This window comes from Coccidioides immitis (assembly GCF_000149335.2).
Source record: "Coccidioides immitis RS genomic scaffold supercont3.5, whole genome shotgun sequence".
NCBI classification, from domain to species: Eukaryota; Fungi; Ascomycota; class Eurotiomycetes; order Onygenales; family Onygenaceae; genus Coccidioides; species Coccidioides immitis.
The window spans coordinates 3,303,963-3,317,787 of NW_004504307.1; the positions used below are offsets into that span (position 1 = coordinate 3,303,963).

The following is a 13,825-nucleotide window of genomic DNA, read 5'->3' on the forward strand; positions in this document are numbered from 1 at the left end:
TGCATTATGGTGCAAGCTTTTGAGAAGAATCAAGTCAGCAAGATGACCAGGTGGAAAACATATTTTTATCTTTTGAAAGAATGGTTACAATCGCGTGTGCTGCAGAAGAAGAAGTGGAGATGACAGATTACACATTGAGCAGGCTTTGTGCAATTTATCTGGCCAGCTGTTGCGCGCACTATACAGACGCTCGCTTTCGACCGGGTCTAGGACCCGTTAGCTCCAACAAGTCCTATATTCTTCCAAATGTGATTAGAACCTACCGAGCTCTTTTCTATACCAGCTCTCTAAGATTTCCTGCGCCTGATCTCTATCTATCTTGTTGACCTGCTGCGAACCGCCCAGCTGCTCTAGCGACGCTAGTCTGGTCGTGGTCAGGACGGACCCATGGTCCGCGCCAGAGCAGTACTGTTGGACATTATATGCAAGCGGGTCTGCGGCGTGCGAGCTATAGTCTCGATCAACATTGTCAAACACCACCAGCCACTCAGTGTTGTCCGGTTGCGCAAGCCAGTCCATTGTTTCCCTCACTACCTTGTCAATATTGCCCGTAGAGTTCATGGAGTATGTTCTGCTCGCATCTGAGATTTGGCTCGCAGGAATCCTACGGGCGCATCTTGCAATGCTTAGCTTAAGGCTGACTTTATCGCTTCCGTCGAGCCAAAACACCGAACTGAACTTGCGACGGTGTCGCCGTGTGAACTCGACAGCAAGCTGTGTCTTGCCTATGCCGCCGAGTCCATGGAGTACAAAGATCTTCTGTCGCATGTTCTGCCTCTGCGGCAGAAGTACTCGTTCGAGCTCTGCCATCTCGCCGGGTCTCTCCACAAATGTTTTCACTAGGGGAACGCCTTCAAAGCTAAAGTTTGTCTGGTATTCTCCAATGTCTACGCAGAGTGACTTAGCTACGTAAAGGTCTTTGGACTCTAGATGACTACTTACATTCTCGGCTCGCTAGGTTGCCCGCACATGCCTGCATCAGCTTAAACACGTCCTTGATGCAATATACCGCCGTGTCGCTGCTGCAATTTCCTTGCTCTTCATCGACTCTTCAAGCCCGACATCCTCCAACCCACTTCCACAACTGGATTGTTCGCGCCCGTCGCCCCGTCCACAAACCCTTCCTTATACGGGCCGATCGCAATCGGGCTGAAGAAGGACGATGCTGCTGACGTTGCACGGCATGCTTCCCACTTGACACTGTTCAGGAGGTCGTTGTGGCCGCGTGGGTGTTTGTAGCTTGTGAGACATACAGTCTCGCTGGTTTCTGCACTCGTCGCGCATACACACCTGTAGGAGTCGCCAGCTTGCCTCAAGGTGCTGTTTCGAACAGGGATTGAGATAAACACACACTTTGCATGCCATTTCCGAGCCATTCTTTAGCAGCGCATCTTCGGGAACTCCCTGTGCTTTGACAACCTCTTTCACAGCTTGCTCCAGCTCATCAGAGTCGAACCGCGCTTGTATCTTGCCCTTATCGTCACTCTGTGCTGCTTCTTCTGGAATATCCTGTTCGAGAGGTGCAGGGGTACGCATTGATGCAGTCATCAACACTCATCTTCAGCCGGCCGAGCATGATTGCGATCAACCTTGTCAATCAGCACTAGATCGTTCAGCTGGCCTTCATAGTGACGTACCCGCCAGTGCTTGTCCCGCAGATCATGTCAAAGTAGTCGCACGGTTCCGGCGGCGCGTCTGGGTCGATGGCCTCCATGAGCTGCTGGAGAATCATCAGCGCGGACAGGCCGCACCGCCGCCATCAATGGCCAGCAGCTTGATGTCTTGCTTCGGCATGCTTTGTTGTTGCTGCTATCTTTCAAGCAGTATGTGCTTTATCTCGGCAGTCTCCCAGGCCGAAAACCCAGTGAAACCGAATGTAGTGCATTTAAGGTTGCTTGGAGCGGGACGGCTCTCCCCGCAGCCTCTTGTGCTTCCAGCTGAAGGATTGGATGAGAGGCATCCAAACAAGTGTGGGGGCTGTGCAGAGGTCAGTGCTTTGGAGAGGGATTGAGTCCGGCCGTGGTTTGTTTGCAGTGAAAACCCAATGCTTAGTTGGCTAAAGGATACACCATTGTTGCTGTGCTAAGAAAAGCAAATCATGCTGCAGGCGCTTGGGCCTCTTGCCTGCCAGCCAGTAGTGTGAAAGGAGAACAATGGGCCTAGGCATCAAGAAATCACAAACCTAACAGTTTCAGGGACTCTATGGCTGCATGATGCAGGTCACCCCTCTCACAGTACATATTTCCAGCAATGTGGCCATCAACAACTGGCTTGCTGCAACCTGCAATTCAATGGTTACACAACACGAACCCAAAACCCAAGACGTTTGCTGGCTATTGGTATGCTTATACTCTGGAGCTTGCTGTAATATTGCAAGATCTGAGATATTTTATTACAATGTTGGAGATGCCAGCAAATGAATCTCAACTAAAATTTATGGAATGACTGGTTCTGATCTGTCTGATTTTGTCAAGTCCTACCACAAATAGGATATTTCCATTACGGAGTACGGAGTACGGAGTACTCTGATCAGCTCATTGTGTAACCTGTTAGCCTGATGGCCAACAAAGCCAGAATTCTGGGGGTTATATTTATCCCTGCTTAACATCACATCTCTAGGTGACTCCGCATTGTTCTTCATGTGCTGTTTTCCCTATATTAAGAGCATGGAGCACAAGTTTTATTCTCGCTTCCCAGGCTTCCAGCCCAATCCATCCGCATCTGCAATAGATGAATTTGCTCGTCTGGCGCGTCATATGAACTGGAACCTCCGCTCTAAGGTCTACCGTACAGAGTGGGCAAGATTTAGTGCTTTGGAATTCGCTAAGCACTACGGCGTTGAAACCTCAAGCCTCGAAAAATGGCAATCGCTATGCCGTGAGCTGGACATTTCCAAGCCTACTGAAAGCATCGCCAAATGCAAAAAGGTTCGTATCTGCCGTTATCTCAAGAATTGAAATCTAACCAGTCAAAAGGCACTTGCCAGCGTGCACGTCAATATTTTTGATCTAATCGACTCTCGCCGGACTGGTGCTCCAATCACCAAATTTACAAATGTTCGAGCGCTTAGACGGTACACAAAACAAAGTGGGAAAATATTTCCCAGAGGGGCCGCTAAACGGGATGGCTTCCTCAGTGCATTACTGCGGGAAATATTCTAAACCAGTGTCGGGAAGTGTTCGGTGATCTGGGGCATCACATTGATGTACTTAAGTAATAACGCTTTTGGTCGGAGTCTGGTTCATATGACGCGCCACACGACCATATTCGTATATTTCAGAAAATGAATTGGGTTGAAAGCCTTGAAAAGCCGTGTCCTTTGCTCTAGCTCTTAGTTTTCCGAAGGCTTCGTGTGATGGTTTTTACATTTTCAAAGTGTTTCTATCCACTTCTACATCTAAGCATTAATACCTCAGATAAGTCCAGCGGTTTGGGATACATGGCACTTCAGTTGGGATGGAGATTGATGTATGTATAATTGACTCAACTTCCTTTTCCTTATTTAGGTGTTAATATTGGACCAGGGGGAAGTGTAGCCACGATCGCAGGTTTTATCTTCATGAATGGGACCTACGCGCCAGATCTTCTTAAACAGAAGCCGAATCCGTTGCGAGAAGCACCAAGACGCGATCTGAAGACTAAGTTCGACAATGGTGTTAAACAGTGGAGGGATTCATTAGAAGCTCCATCAGGGGGCCAACAATGATATTGATACGATCACCCATCGTGGTCATTCTCTCTTTTCCACCTATCTATTGTCTACGACTGTTGATACCTGTTTTTGACAACTTACACGGAGAAACATTTATGGCTTCAACTCAGGCAAAGCTGGACTTGCTTACCTGGGGCTCGGGGTCGGGTTCTCTACTGGTCAGCTCTCTGTGACTTCTTTCTCAGACTGGTACGCAAAAAGGCAGCAGGGTCTCTGTGGATCAACTCGGATTGAAGATCGACTGCCTCTGTTACTACTAGGACCATTTCTGGTTCCGGTCGGCCTCTTCTGGTAAGGTTGGTCGGCTAATGCTAATATGATACCCATCGGATCGTTCCCATTGTCGAGACATGAGTTTTGGGGGCGGGGACGGAGTAAATTTTCTTTTCACTTCATATGTATTTAGTTGATGCCTTCACCATCCATGCTGCCAGTGCAGTGGCAGCCAATACTGTCACTCAGTTGTTGTTTGGGGCGGTCATTCCCCTGGCCAGCAATGCACTGTACGCGCGGTTTGGGTTAGGCAATGACGGGTTACTCCTAGCCAATGGTCAAGGTACTGCGGCTTCCTGGTAAGATGTGGTCAACTGATAACAGCATGATAGGAAGAAATATATGTAGAAAAGAGTATGCAAGGTAAAAGGTCTGTATTCTGACAACTATGTACAACTTCTAGACAAGATTGCCACTGGCTCCCAGCAAGGGGTTCACACAGTGACAGCCTTTTATGTGTGCTTGTGAGCACATGACTTAATGCCTTGTGAGGACACATGCAGCTTCCAACAGCTTGTGAGCTGAGGCCCTTGGCCCTCACAGGTGTTGTTCATCTGTGTAAGGGGTTCACAGTGAATCCTTACAGTTGGCCTATGTTTCTAACAACCAGCTATCTTGTTCTTGCTCTACTACTAGGCCAATTCAGCATATGGCATTTTAAAAATAACTCTATAAAGCTCTCTTCAAATCTGCTGACCCTCTACCACTGCAATGATCAAATATGGATCTTATTCATTCACAAACTACATTGTCAGCTATGGCAGTTTGTGCCTGGTGTCAGTATAAAAAGTACTAGAGTCAAATGAAGAAAGGCTGGGTTTCTAGATTACTGCATGGTTGCTCAGTTTGTATAGTAGCTCTCTGCCTCAAGAGGCATTGCTGGGAAGAGTTCCATTCTATTATGAGTCATAGAATGGTATATAGTGGACGATTGTGCGGACACAGGGGGAACAGCGCGGCCGGATAGTTGTTGCACCCAAACTCCCTCCGAATTGCTGTAACTAGATGCCAACACATATTTCATTCAAAGTTTCTTAGCAACTTTCTACACCTCGGAAATCAACGGAGGATCGACTAGTTAGCGGTGAGGCAAAACTGATCTGCTAAGGAGCAGTAAAATGCAACAGGGGCGTTTCTGCACTGTTACCTCACTCCGTCACAATGACCTTTCCAAGAGACCAAGCCTAGCAGTTGCAAGAGCCGGGGATATGGTTAAGACTTTCAATGGTATCGAACCGGCGAGCAAGGCAGTGCTTTTAACTGATCAAACGCGTTTACATACCAATGTAGCACTGCACCGGCTGCGAGTGTTTCAATCCAAAGAGTGATATAATACATCCAGATCAATCTCGGATCCACCGTCAACAGCGAGAACGCCACTGCGATTATGGCTCCCACAGACACGGTCGATAGATATACGGCCATGATCAGCGATTTCTTCAACTTGGATGCCTTCATATATGCGTACTTAATGCCTGCTATTGATGCGAGGATCTCCGGAAGCACGAGTAAGGGATTCGCGGGAGCTTGAAGGAATACGGATACTTGATTGGGCACCTTTCCGCACATACATCTCAGCGTTCGTGGATGGACGTAGCTATTGGTCTTTGCTTGCCCAGATAGTCATAGACCCAATACAAAAACCCGTACCTGGGAGAGCAAACACAGGGGAAAAGCCGTTCTTCTGCTCAATTACCATTGAAGCCAGGGCAGCGTATAAGAGGAACATTGTGAATATCCTTTCTACAATATTAGCACTCAACCCCAAAAAAAAAAAAAAAAAAAAAAAAAAAAGGAAAAAAAGAAAAAAAGAAAAGAAAAGAAAAGAAAAAAGAAAAAGGAAAACGAAAAAATGGCAAAGTGGTAATTGTAAGAAACAAACCTTTCAGGTCTCTATCAATGGCCAATGCCCTGAGCAACGGGGACGACAAAAACAGAGCCGACAATCAAACAGTAAATTGCAGACGAGTAACTATCTCATGGTTTTCACTCATCCAATGTACTGGCCTGCAAAAACATTACGCTCTAGCCTTGACTTAATGGAAAATGATGGGTGCTGAATAGAGAACTTTTCAATATCAGTAAAACTTTTTCAACAGAGCAGTTTGGATTTGCTGAGAGACCCTTGTATCTTAAATGTCAAGCTCAGCTGCGGTGTCGTCTGTTCTTTCTCCCCCCTCATAGCAGCTACAGCTGACCTGAACTGAGCCAGCACTCTGTCTCCGGCCCAATCTCGTTACCCATTGCAGTGCAATCGTAGAGACGGACTGGGATCACCTTGCCGAAGGGAACTCATAGGCACTCTCTCAGCCAGACTCCATAAGTTGGATTTTTGATAGGGCTGTCACCGGCGGAAGACGAGATAAGTGCGCCGTCACCTCGGGAAATATCACCCCTAACACCCCAGGGAACTGTGACCTTTGCAGTAGATTGTGTCCAAAAATCCTGTGATACGTTTGTTCATCACACAATGGTCTATTACATGAATTGCTGGAATTACCATATCTTGTTCTGAGGCTGAAGGGCTGCACCTGGGGAGATTTCTGATAGAGTGTCTCAAGATATACCTGTCAGGACCACTTAATCGCCTTGAACAAGCTGCAGGAGAGAGAGCAATTGGGTTACTTAGTCATTTGATGTGCACACTGCATGTACACCTGTGAAAGCATAATCTGTCACAGTAATTCATGCCAACAGCAGCAAAGCCACCACCATGTACCCCATCATCAACACCATGATGAGGCGCATAGACAATTAAAAGTAAGAATGGGCCACAAGTAAAGTTCCTCAGGCTACTGGTACAGCCTTCTCTCTTAACAAAAGCAAGTTCATTTGTCTATAAAGGCCATGGTCTCTAGGAGCAAGCATTGGGTGGCTGGGGTAGCAGTAGGCAGAATCTGTGTGGATATCCCATACCCAGCATTCAGCATGTCTATGCGCCTTTATCTCCAAAAAGATCTTTTTCAAGCAATCCCCGGCAGATGGGGTGGTAGAAGTTCTTGTGCTTTTCAAATGTATCAACAGCAATATCCCTGTTAAATTTCTCCAGCGTCCGGTACCTCAATTCAGTCAGCACAAATGGAAGATATAGACATAACAAATATCAGCAACTAAGCACTGATTCTTAGTGTCACTTACAGAGGGCGGACAAATTTCATTCTCCCAATCTCTCCGAGCAGCTTGATTGTCGGTTCCACAATGGAATCATCCCCAGCCTTCAAGCCCACTTGCAGGTACAGGTACGACACTTCAATATTCTGACTTTGGGCAAAATTGTAAACTTGTCCCATGAACCTTGACTGTTCGGGAGTAAGTGGGTTGTCAAAGAGAAGAACTTGCTCAAGGAACACAACAATTTGATTTGCCACTAAACCGTCCATGTCGGATGCTTTTGGCGAGAAGGACGATTGGGAAATGTATTTCCATTTGTTTGCTAACTCGTAGACAACGTCCACTAAGGATGTGTCAAAACTGGGTTTCGGAGGAAGGCCAGGTTTGTAGAACCAGCTATCCCAGTCAAGCTTGTTAAGAAGTACATGAGACTCCTCATCAGATGCGAAAAAATCAAGTATGCACGACTTGAACTCATACGAGTCCAAGGACTTGCCCCTAAACCGGGTAAAGTACTAATTTGACTATCGTCAGTCTCGGCTAATGATGCAGGGGCTGCTGTTCGCATACATGAGGGATGAACTTATCAAACTTATCCTTGCCAATCAAGTTCTCAAGGTGGAATATGAAAGTAAATCCCTTTTCATATGGCACTGATGAGAACGCATCGTCGGGGTCTTTCCCCTTCAAATCGACAACGAGCTTGGTAAACTCGTGGGTGTCGCCATGCCGCTCGACTGAATCAACGAGGTGCTTCCAACCAATGATTGCAGAAAAATGTCGATATGGTTCGCCGTGACTGCAAGAGGGCTTGTTATCAGCAAGCTCTTGCGAAGAAATAAAAGGCTTGTCGACTCACATTGCTGCTTGAATCTACGAACCGTGTCAGCATAAATCTATGTATGTCCGTACCATATAAAAACACAGTGGAGACATACCCGCCGTTCCAGGTAGGTGGTCCAGCCTTCATTAAGCCAGAAATGCTCCCACGAGCAGTTTGTCACCAGATTGCCACTCCAGCTGTGAGAAATCTCATGCGCAATGACGTCGACATTTTGCCGATCCTAATGATAGTGTAAAGAGAAGGTCAATCTCGACGCAAAATTTGATAAACCCAAGGCCAATCTAGATATTTGTGTCTCACCTTCGAGATAATACTTGGAGTAGCGAAGGTATAGACAGGGTTCTCCATCCCTCCATACGGGAAACTCGGAGGTAGGATAAGGACGTTATACTCTCCCCATACATACGGGAAGATAATATTCTAGAGATTTTCAGCGTCATTCCCATACCGTTAGGGAATCTCAATTCCATTGTTCATACACCTATGGTCTGCAGAAACCTCTCGGTATCGCCCTCAAGCTCCCACTTACATTCGTCAAGCCTGTCTGGGCTCACGGCAACATGGCTCCTCGGGCCAATCTGAGCTTGCGCGATGTCACTAAACTCGACGTAAGCACAAAGTTCAAACAATGTCAGGTTCCGGAAGACGCCAAGGGAACATACCCGCTGGCGATGGCAAAGAGGTATGACGGGATTGGAACCTTCTGCTCGAAACGATAATAGATGCTACCCGATGACTGCGGAGGGGACGCGTCTTGTTTGACGGGCACGCCGCTCGCAATAACAGGAAGTGGTGAAGAGAGATTGAAGTCGAAGGTGGCCTTGACGTCGGGGGTGTCCTGGCATGGAAAGATGGCGCGAGCATGGATTGCCTGGCACTGCGAGACTGTAGGACCGATATGAGTTCAGAAAGCAGTAAACTCATCGAGCAGATGCGTTGAAGGAGGGCTTACACATATACGGGTGCTTTCCATTGGAGGTTTGCTCCGGATTTAACCACTGCAGAGCCGTGCATTTCTCGGTCGTGTTGACTGATATCTGTTGATGTCGTGCCTGTCAGAGCGCGGGAGCTTCCACCAAAAGGCGACAGCATATATCAATGTCTTTCCACATACATCGACCTCAATTAACTCGTCAAGGGGAATTGCCTGCTCCAAGCTGATCTTCAGCGGGCTGCCGTAGGGTTCAAAACGCGGCAAGAGCTGCCACTCTGCCGCCTCCCCGTTGACCTTGACACTCTTGACTTCCAGGTAGCTGGAATCCAGAATGACTTCCTTTGATTCGGCATTGGTCAAGGACTTTAAGCGATGGATCACATTGCCAACGAGCCTCTTCTGGTCAAAGCGGATCTCGAAGTTGACACTGGTATGGACAGTGCGGAACTTGTTATAATTGGAGAGGGTATTTGGGTCACGGAGTGGATTCGCAGGAGTCGCCATCTTCATCCATTCAACGCTTTTATTTCGTTTTCTCTTTCTGTTTCTCTCTCCATCCGTCGACTCTATTCCGGCGTGCGGGGCAGCGGTGTCAACGTTGCAGTGCGGGTTGGATAACAGCGGATTAGCTAATATCTACTCCGTAGTTAACTAACTAGTTAGTGAACCTGATCACCCCTCATCCCTGCGGCTGGCTTCGAGATAGTTAACTAATTAATTCGTCTGGGTGCTTCATTGCCGGCTGGTCTCGGAAGATGCTGTCGCATTCAAACTGTTTGATGATGGAAAACTGGGCAGAATGAAATTCTATGTAGAACGTTTAATTTGCGCGAATCATTGGCGAATAGCGTATGGCTTGCAGGCCGCTTGCATAAAAATTCAATGAGATTCATGGTACGGAGTATACAGCATGTAATTGACCCCTTGTCTTCTTGAGCGTCAAATGTTCTGTTAGTACAGAGAAGGTAGGGTAACTAATGGATAACTATGGAATTCATGAGCCACTTGATAGCTTCTCCATCTTCAATCGCCCACAATCAAAGAAATCAAATGTCGGCGCGACGCGCATGACACAGTTAGTTAACTACCAAGTCTCAACAGTCTCCGAGGCATGAGCTACATTGAAAACCTGTTCTACCCCAACCTCTGTTAGAGACATAGCCAGAATGTCTCTTGCTATAGAACTAAAAATGGTAAGTTAGGGAAAAAAAACAGCTTACTAACTACTCTGTAGTCTATACTGTGTTGATTCACTACATATCTTAGGAGGACTATGACATCTTTGACTAACCAAGGAAGAAATCCTGTCTCGCGCCTGTCCTGCGCTGTTTCTGCGCCCTCCACAGGAATTGTCACCCACTATTTCAGTCATCAGCATATCTCCCAGTACGGCTGTAGCCAACGCCAGCCAAAGTCTCCCAGAATAGGTGACCGACCTCTATCTTACACTTCCAGCCTGGCGATGAACTGGTGCGGATCCGCGGCCAGCGAGAAAGCCCTGAAGTATGAAAACGCTGTCAGATTGTGTCTTGAGAGAACAGTAGCTGGGAAAGGGTAGTGAAGGCAGCAACTCATCCAGGAAGGCCTCGGACATCTGACACCTTTATACAATTGCCTACTGTGACCAGTACCGGTCTCCTAGTCTGATCCCGGCTGCGACTGTATATACCAGGTACTTGCGTAGCGACTGTAGTCCTATGCATGATCCGAATTTTGAATATCTCACAGCAAATCCCAAAGCCATACAAGTTTATAATCGTAAAAGTATGTCCATCCGGCAGTGGGAGCACTTTGTGAAAAACGCTTATATCTACCGATGTGCCTCAGCTGTTCGGTGTACCGAACTGCATATGTTCTCGATGGACAGCTGGATCCTCTGGTTTGTTATTAGTGTTAACACCCGGTCAAATTCTTTTTGGCACGGCCCCAGCATGTTCGCAGTAACCAAACACATAGGTAGCCGATTATGGGCCCTTTTGAATGAATCACCGGGGTCGGAGGGGGGAAAAAAGGTTAAACTGATCAACCGCGGACCCATGAAAGGAACAAAAACCGGATCTAGAATCAGCTGATGATGCATTTGTGGCTAGAGCCCTAGAACAGACACTAGAAACATCCCTATTACCACTGATCGCTGACAATAAAGCCTGCCAGGAACTGCCCGGTCGCGGTGGACGACAACACCAGTGCCGGGATGCCGTCCACGTAAATGTTCATTCTTCCGGCGAGATGCGCTCCAACACAACAGACATGTATGTTTGAACCCATCATTAAGACCTGACCGTCTTTACCCTTATCAAAATGATATTCAATATCTTTTCAAACGCCATAATCCCAACACCTCAGGTCATACGGGTCGCCTTAGATCGCCTTCTTCTTCGCGCCACCCTTAGAGACATCGGCGATTTTGAGAGCTATGGGAAAGGCATGTTAGCAGACCAAGGTCCGACGGGATAGCTTGAGGCGAAAACGCCAAATTGATTGCAAAAATCCCGTCAGGGGGGTTTCCATTGGCGTTGTCGGACAATTCAGGGAGCGGTGACCGAAATTCGGAGTCACGTACCAGGAGGCAAGCTCTGCTTCAGCTTATCTGCCTTATCGGAGTCCCTCAGGACGAGGGTGTAGAGGAAACGCTTGCATCGAACCTTGAACTTGATCTGGTTGGTCTTGCGGTTGCGCTTGATGCGGGCAGCTAGAGACACACGGTTGCAACGGTTAGACTTTCAATTGTAAAGAGCAGTGGTTTCGCGATGGATCAACCGCGGGTCCGGACGATTCAGCTGCGTTGGGCACCGGGCGATTCACTCACAGGAGGCATCCTTGCGCCTGCAGATCTCGATGAACTGCTTGATATCGGAAACTTCGGACGGCATGGTGGGCGATTGACGAGGAACGACAGCAGACCGGCGATTGCTTTCTGTCTGTGGAGGGGATGAAGACTCGCTGGCCGCTTTCGCCGGCCTGCCGTTGTGGGCGAATTAGGGCTTGGCGGAAAAGCCCTAACTACCAAGTTAACTTAGATCGGTTGATTATGTAGTTATATAAGCAAACCCGCTATGCCTATTCGGTTGCTAGTTAGTTTTAGATTTGGGCCAGCTGGTGTCGCTTTTCGTCATAGCAATTCTCTCTCCCCCAGGAACTATCAAAACGTGTCAAGGCTGCCGCTTTTTTCTCAAACTCAAAAATTCCTTGACCGTTTAGTTCTCTTTACGCCCGTGTCTATTCCTCTATTCTGCATACAATGCCTACAAAGCTCGATAGAGTGTTGCATTCAAAGGTACGAAGTAGAAAATATGCCTTCCCCGTCTAGGCACAATCAGGCCCCTGGACTCCTCGAATAACATGCCCTGTTATAGAACCTCCTGCTTGGTGAACCCTGCAAACCTTGATCTCCCAATGCATCTCTAACTCGGTCTCAAGGCTTTGCCGGGATAATAACTGCGGTTGCAGCATGGAGCATCTGGGGAACCGAGATGTTTCCCCCGGAGCCTGACCCGACAGGCAGTAAGTGCGCATGATCCGCTACCAAAAGGAACAGGACGTAACCTGCCTGCTTGCCCATAGACCCAGAATTCTGGACGCCAGAGGAATTGAAGAGATGGCTCCGAGCGGTAATCATATCCTGCGATGCGAAGTGGAACCAGAGGGGAAATGGGTTTCGCAGTTGCTAACATTTTGTCCCATTCACAGCGTGACCTTCTTCCGAGTGACGTACTAACACAGCAGGAGCTGCTTGAGCGAGTTCATGCAAATATGCGTCCGTCATCAATGTCGTGATTTGCTCTCAGACTGCGTTTCTCCCCGAGTGTTATGGCTCCATGTCCTTCAGTCAGAACCGTAATCGAGCCGAATTCTCATACTTTCATTTGCATCAAATTTGTGTAATTTATGTTTTCTCTTTGTTGGATAGCCGGTGCCCCCGCGTACGTAAAGCCGCATATTATTGAACCCTCCCATCACATTCCCGTTTCATCAATCCCGTAGCAAGACCCTACCTGGCCGGAGCTAGAAGCAGAAAGGGGGGAGGTCCTAGATCCGCGGATAGCCATAGAGTGCAGCTTCTATTAGACAACCAGTCGGAAGTTCTGACTCTGGATTAACCAATGTTTCTTCCCTCTCCCTTTGAACCCACCATCAGCCTGGGGATTGGGCACCAGCACGAACGTTTCACTAAACCCTCGGTTCGGCGTGTCAAACGATTCTTTACCCTCTCCAAATCGAACGTAACCGCTCACAAGTACCAAAATTGACATGTTTCTCGCAGCTGCTGCCCCGCCTCTCGGTCGCCCTTGGATGTCAGGCTGCAGCCCTGCGGCCGTAGGATAGCTCGGGTTAAGCACTTGACAATCATAAGATTGAACTTCGTAGTATGCAGATGGCATCTGATTCATAAATATATCTTGAACAGCTGCACCATCGGCAACTGCGTTTCCGTTGAAGAGTATCGACGCGCTAGGTTGGGAATAGAAGCTGGAGATGGTAGGCCGGGCAGACTGGAGGGCAGAGTAGAACGACTGAACGAAGTCAGTTGCAGCTACGAGGAATATTAGTAAATGTGACTCGATAATGCAAACTCGGCGGTAGGAAGCAAGAAGGAGTGTAAATTACCATCGGTGGACACTTTTGTGAGCGTGTCTTCGGTCACTGCAGCCATATCGGAGGTGTAAGTATGGCAGCCGATCCCCCCAAAATGGAAGATTTAGAAAACTTCTCGATGCGAAATGAACTGGTTGATAGCCTATCCCGATATAGAGCAAACAAATAACAGCCCAACTGGACGTTGAGGCAGTTGACACTTGCTGGCCGTAACGAGCTCTCTGGCTGCATGCAAAAGTTCTGAAGCTTTGACCACAAAAAGACAAAAAGAGAGTTTTGGGCTTTTTTGTCGGCCGCTGAGCCCGGCACAAACAGTTTGGCATCCACACCTCTACTTCGCAACCACACCACTGGA

The 13,825-nt window shown here is 47.8% G+C and overlaps 6 protein-coding genes across 6 annotated transcripts; 1 reads left to right on the top strand and 5 right to left on the bottom strand.

Annotated features, from left to right (window-relative positions):
• Positions 1-84: 84 nt before the first annotated feature.
• CIMG_13624 (phospholipase) lies at positions 85-1,536 on the bottom strand (the record flags this gene model as incomplete). The annotated part of the gene is made up of 5 exons (XM_001241838.2): positions 85-206; positions 264-887; positions 943-994; positions 1,077-1,290; positions 1,352-1,536. The coding sequence occupies 5 exons, from the start codon at positions 1,534-1,536 to the stop codon at positions 85-87; spliced, it is 1,197 nt and encodes a 398-aa protein (XP_001241839.2).
• Positions 1,537-2,666: 1,130 nt separating this feature from the next.
• Positions 2,667-3,161, top strand: CIMG_05734 (uncharacterized protein; the record flags this gene model as incomplete). The annotated part of the gene is made up of 2 exons (XM_001241837.1): positions 2,667-2,927; positions 2,976-3,161. 2 exons carry the CDS (start codon positions 2,667-2,669, stop codon positions 3,159-3,161), a joined length of 447 nt encoding a protein of 148 aa, XP_001241838.1.
• A 1,858-nt stretch (positions 3,162-5,019) lies between these two features.
• On the bottom strand, positions 5,020-5,714 carry CIMG_05733 (uncharacterized protein; the record flags this gene model as incomplete). Its single annotated transcript, XM_001241836.2, has 3 exons — positions 5,020-5,059; positions 5,268-5,595; positions 5,636-5,714. The coding sequence occupies 3 exons, from the start codon at positions 5,712-5,714 to the stop codon at positions 5,020-5,022; spliced, it is 447 nt and encodes a 148-aa protein (XP_001241837.2).
• A 382-nt stretch (positions 5,715-6,096) lies between these two features.
• Positions 6,097-9,578, bottom strand: CIMG_05732 (leukotriene A-4 hydrolase). Its single transcript, XM_001241835.2, has 10 exons — positions 9,055-9,578; positions 8,893-8,977; positions 8,603-8,825; positions 8,420-8,537; positions 8,241-8,360; positions 8,035-8,160; positions 7,956-7,969; positions 7,667-7,895; positions 7,124-7,611; positions 6,097-7,044 (listed from the first exon to the last, which is right to left on the bottom strand). Exons 1-10 carry the CDS (start codon positions 9,382-9,384, stop codon positions 6,918-6,920), a joined length of 1,860 nt encoding a protein of 619 aa, XP_001241836.2. The 5' UTR covers positions 9,385-9,578; the 3' UTR covers positions 6,097-6,917.
• Positions 9,579-10,386: 808 nt separating this feature from the next.
• CIMG_13625 (60S ribosomal protein L38) lies at positions 10,387-11,780 on the bottom strand. Its single transcript, XM_001241834.2, has 3 exons — positions 11,684-11,780; positions 11,438-11,566; positions 10,387-11,288 (listed from the first exon to the last, which is right to left on the bottom strand). The coding sequence occupies exons 1-3, from the start codon at positions 11,745-11,747 to the stop codon at positions 11,236-11,238; spliced, it is 246 nt and encodes an 81-aa protein (XP_001241835.1). The 5' UTR covers positions 11,748-11,780; the 3' UTR covers positions 10,387-11,235.
• Positions 11,781-12,657: 877 nt separating this feature from the next.
• CIMG_05730 (nuclear transport factor 2 domain-containing protein) lies at positions 12,658-13,813 on the bottom strand. Its single transcript, XM_001241833.2, has 2 exons — positions 13,483-13,813; positions 12,658-13,408 (listed from the first exon to the last, which is right to left on the bottom strand). The coding sequence occupies exons 1-2, from the start codon at positions 13,526-13,528 to the stop codon at positions 12,939-12,941; spliced, it is 516 nt and encodes a 171-aa protein (XP_001241834.1). The 5' UTR covers positions 13,529-13,813; the 3' UTR covers positions 12,658-12,938.
• Positions 13,814-13,825: the final 12 nt, after the last annotated feature.

Bases quoted from the DNA above. Each gene is read 5' to 3' on its own strand.
- CIMG_05732 (XM_001241835.2), bottom strand. From the start codon at position 9,384: ATGAAGATGGCGACTCCTGCGAATCCACTCCGTGACCCAAATACCCTC. The intron at 8,978-9,054 runs GTATGTGGAAAG...CGACATCAACAG, and splicing joins ACGAGTTAATTGAGGTCGAT to ATATCAGTCAACACGACCGA. The intron at 7,612-7,666 runs GTATGCGAACAG...TAGTCAAATTAG, and splicing joins TTGATAAGTTCATCCCTCAT to TACTTTACCCGGTTTAGGGG.
- CIMG_05730 (XM_001241833.2), bottom strand. From the start codon at position 13,528: ATGGCTGCAGTGACCGAAGACACGCTCACAAAAGTGTCCACCGATG. The intron at 13,409-13,482 runs GTAATTTACACT...TATTCCTCGTAG, and splicing joins CACAAAAGTGTCCACCGATG to CTGCAACTGACTTCGTTCAG.
- CIMG_13625 (XM_001241834.2), bottom strand. From the start codon at position 11,747: ATGCCGTCCGAAGTTTCCGATATCAAGCAGTTCATCGAGATCTGCAGG. The intron at 11,567-11,683 runs GTGAGTGAATCG...GTGTGTCTCTAG, and splicing joins CAGGCGCAAGGATGCCTCCT to CTGCCCGCATCAAGCGCAAC. The intron at 11,289-11,437 runs GTACGTGACTCC...CCTTTCCCATAG, and splicing joins GAAGCAGAGCTTGCCTCCTG to CTCTCAAAATCGCCGATGTC.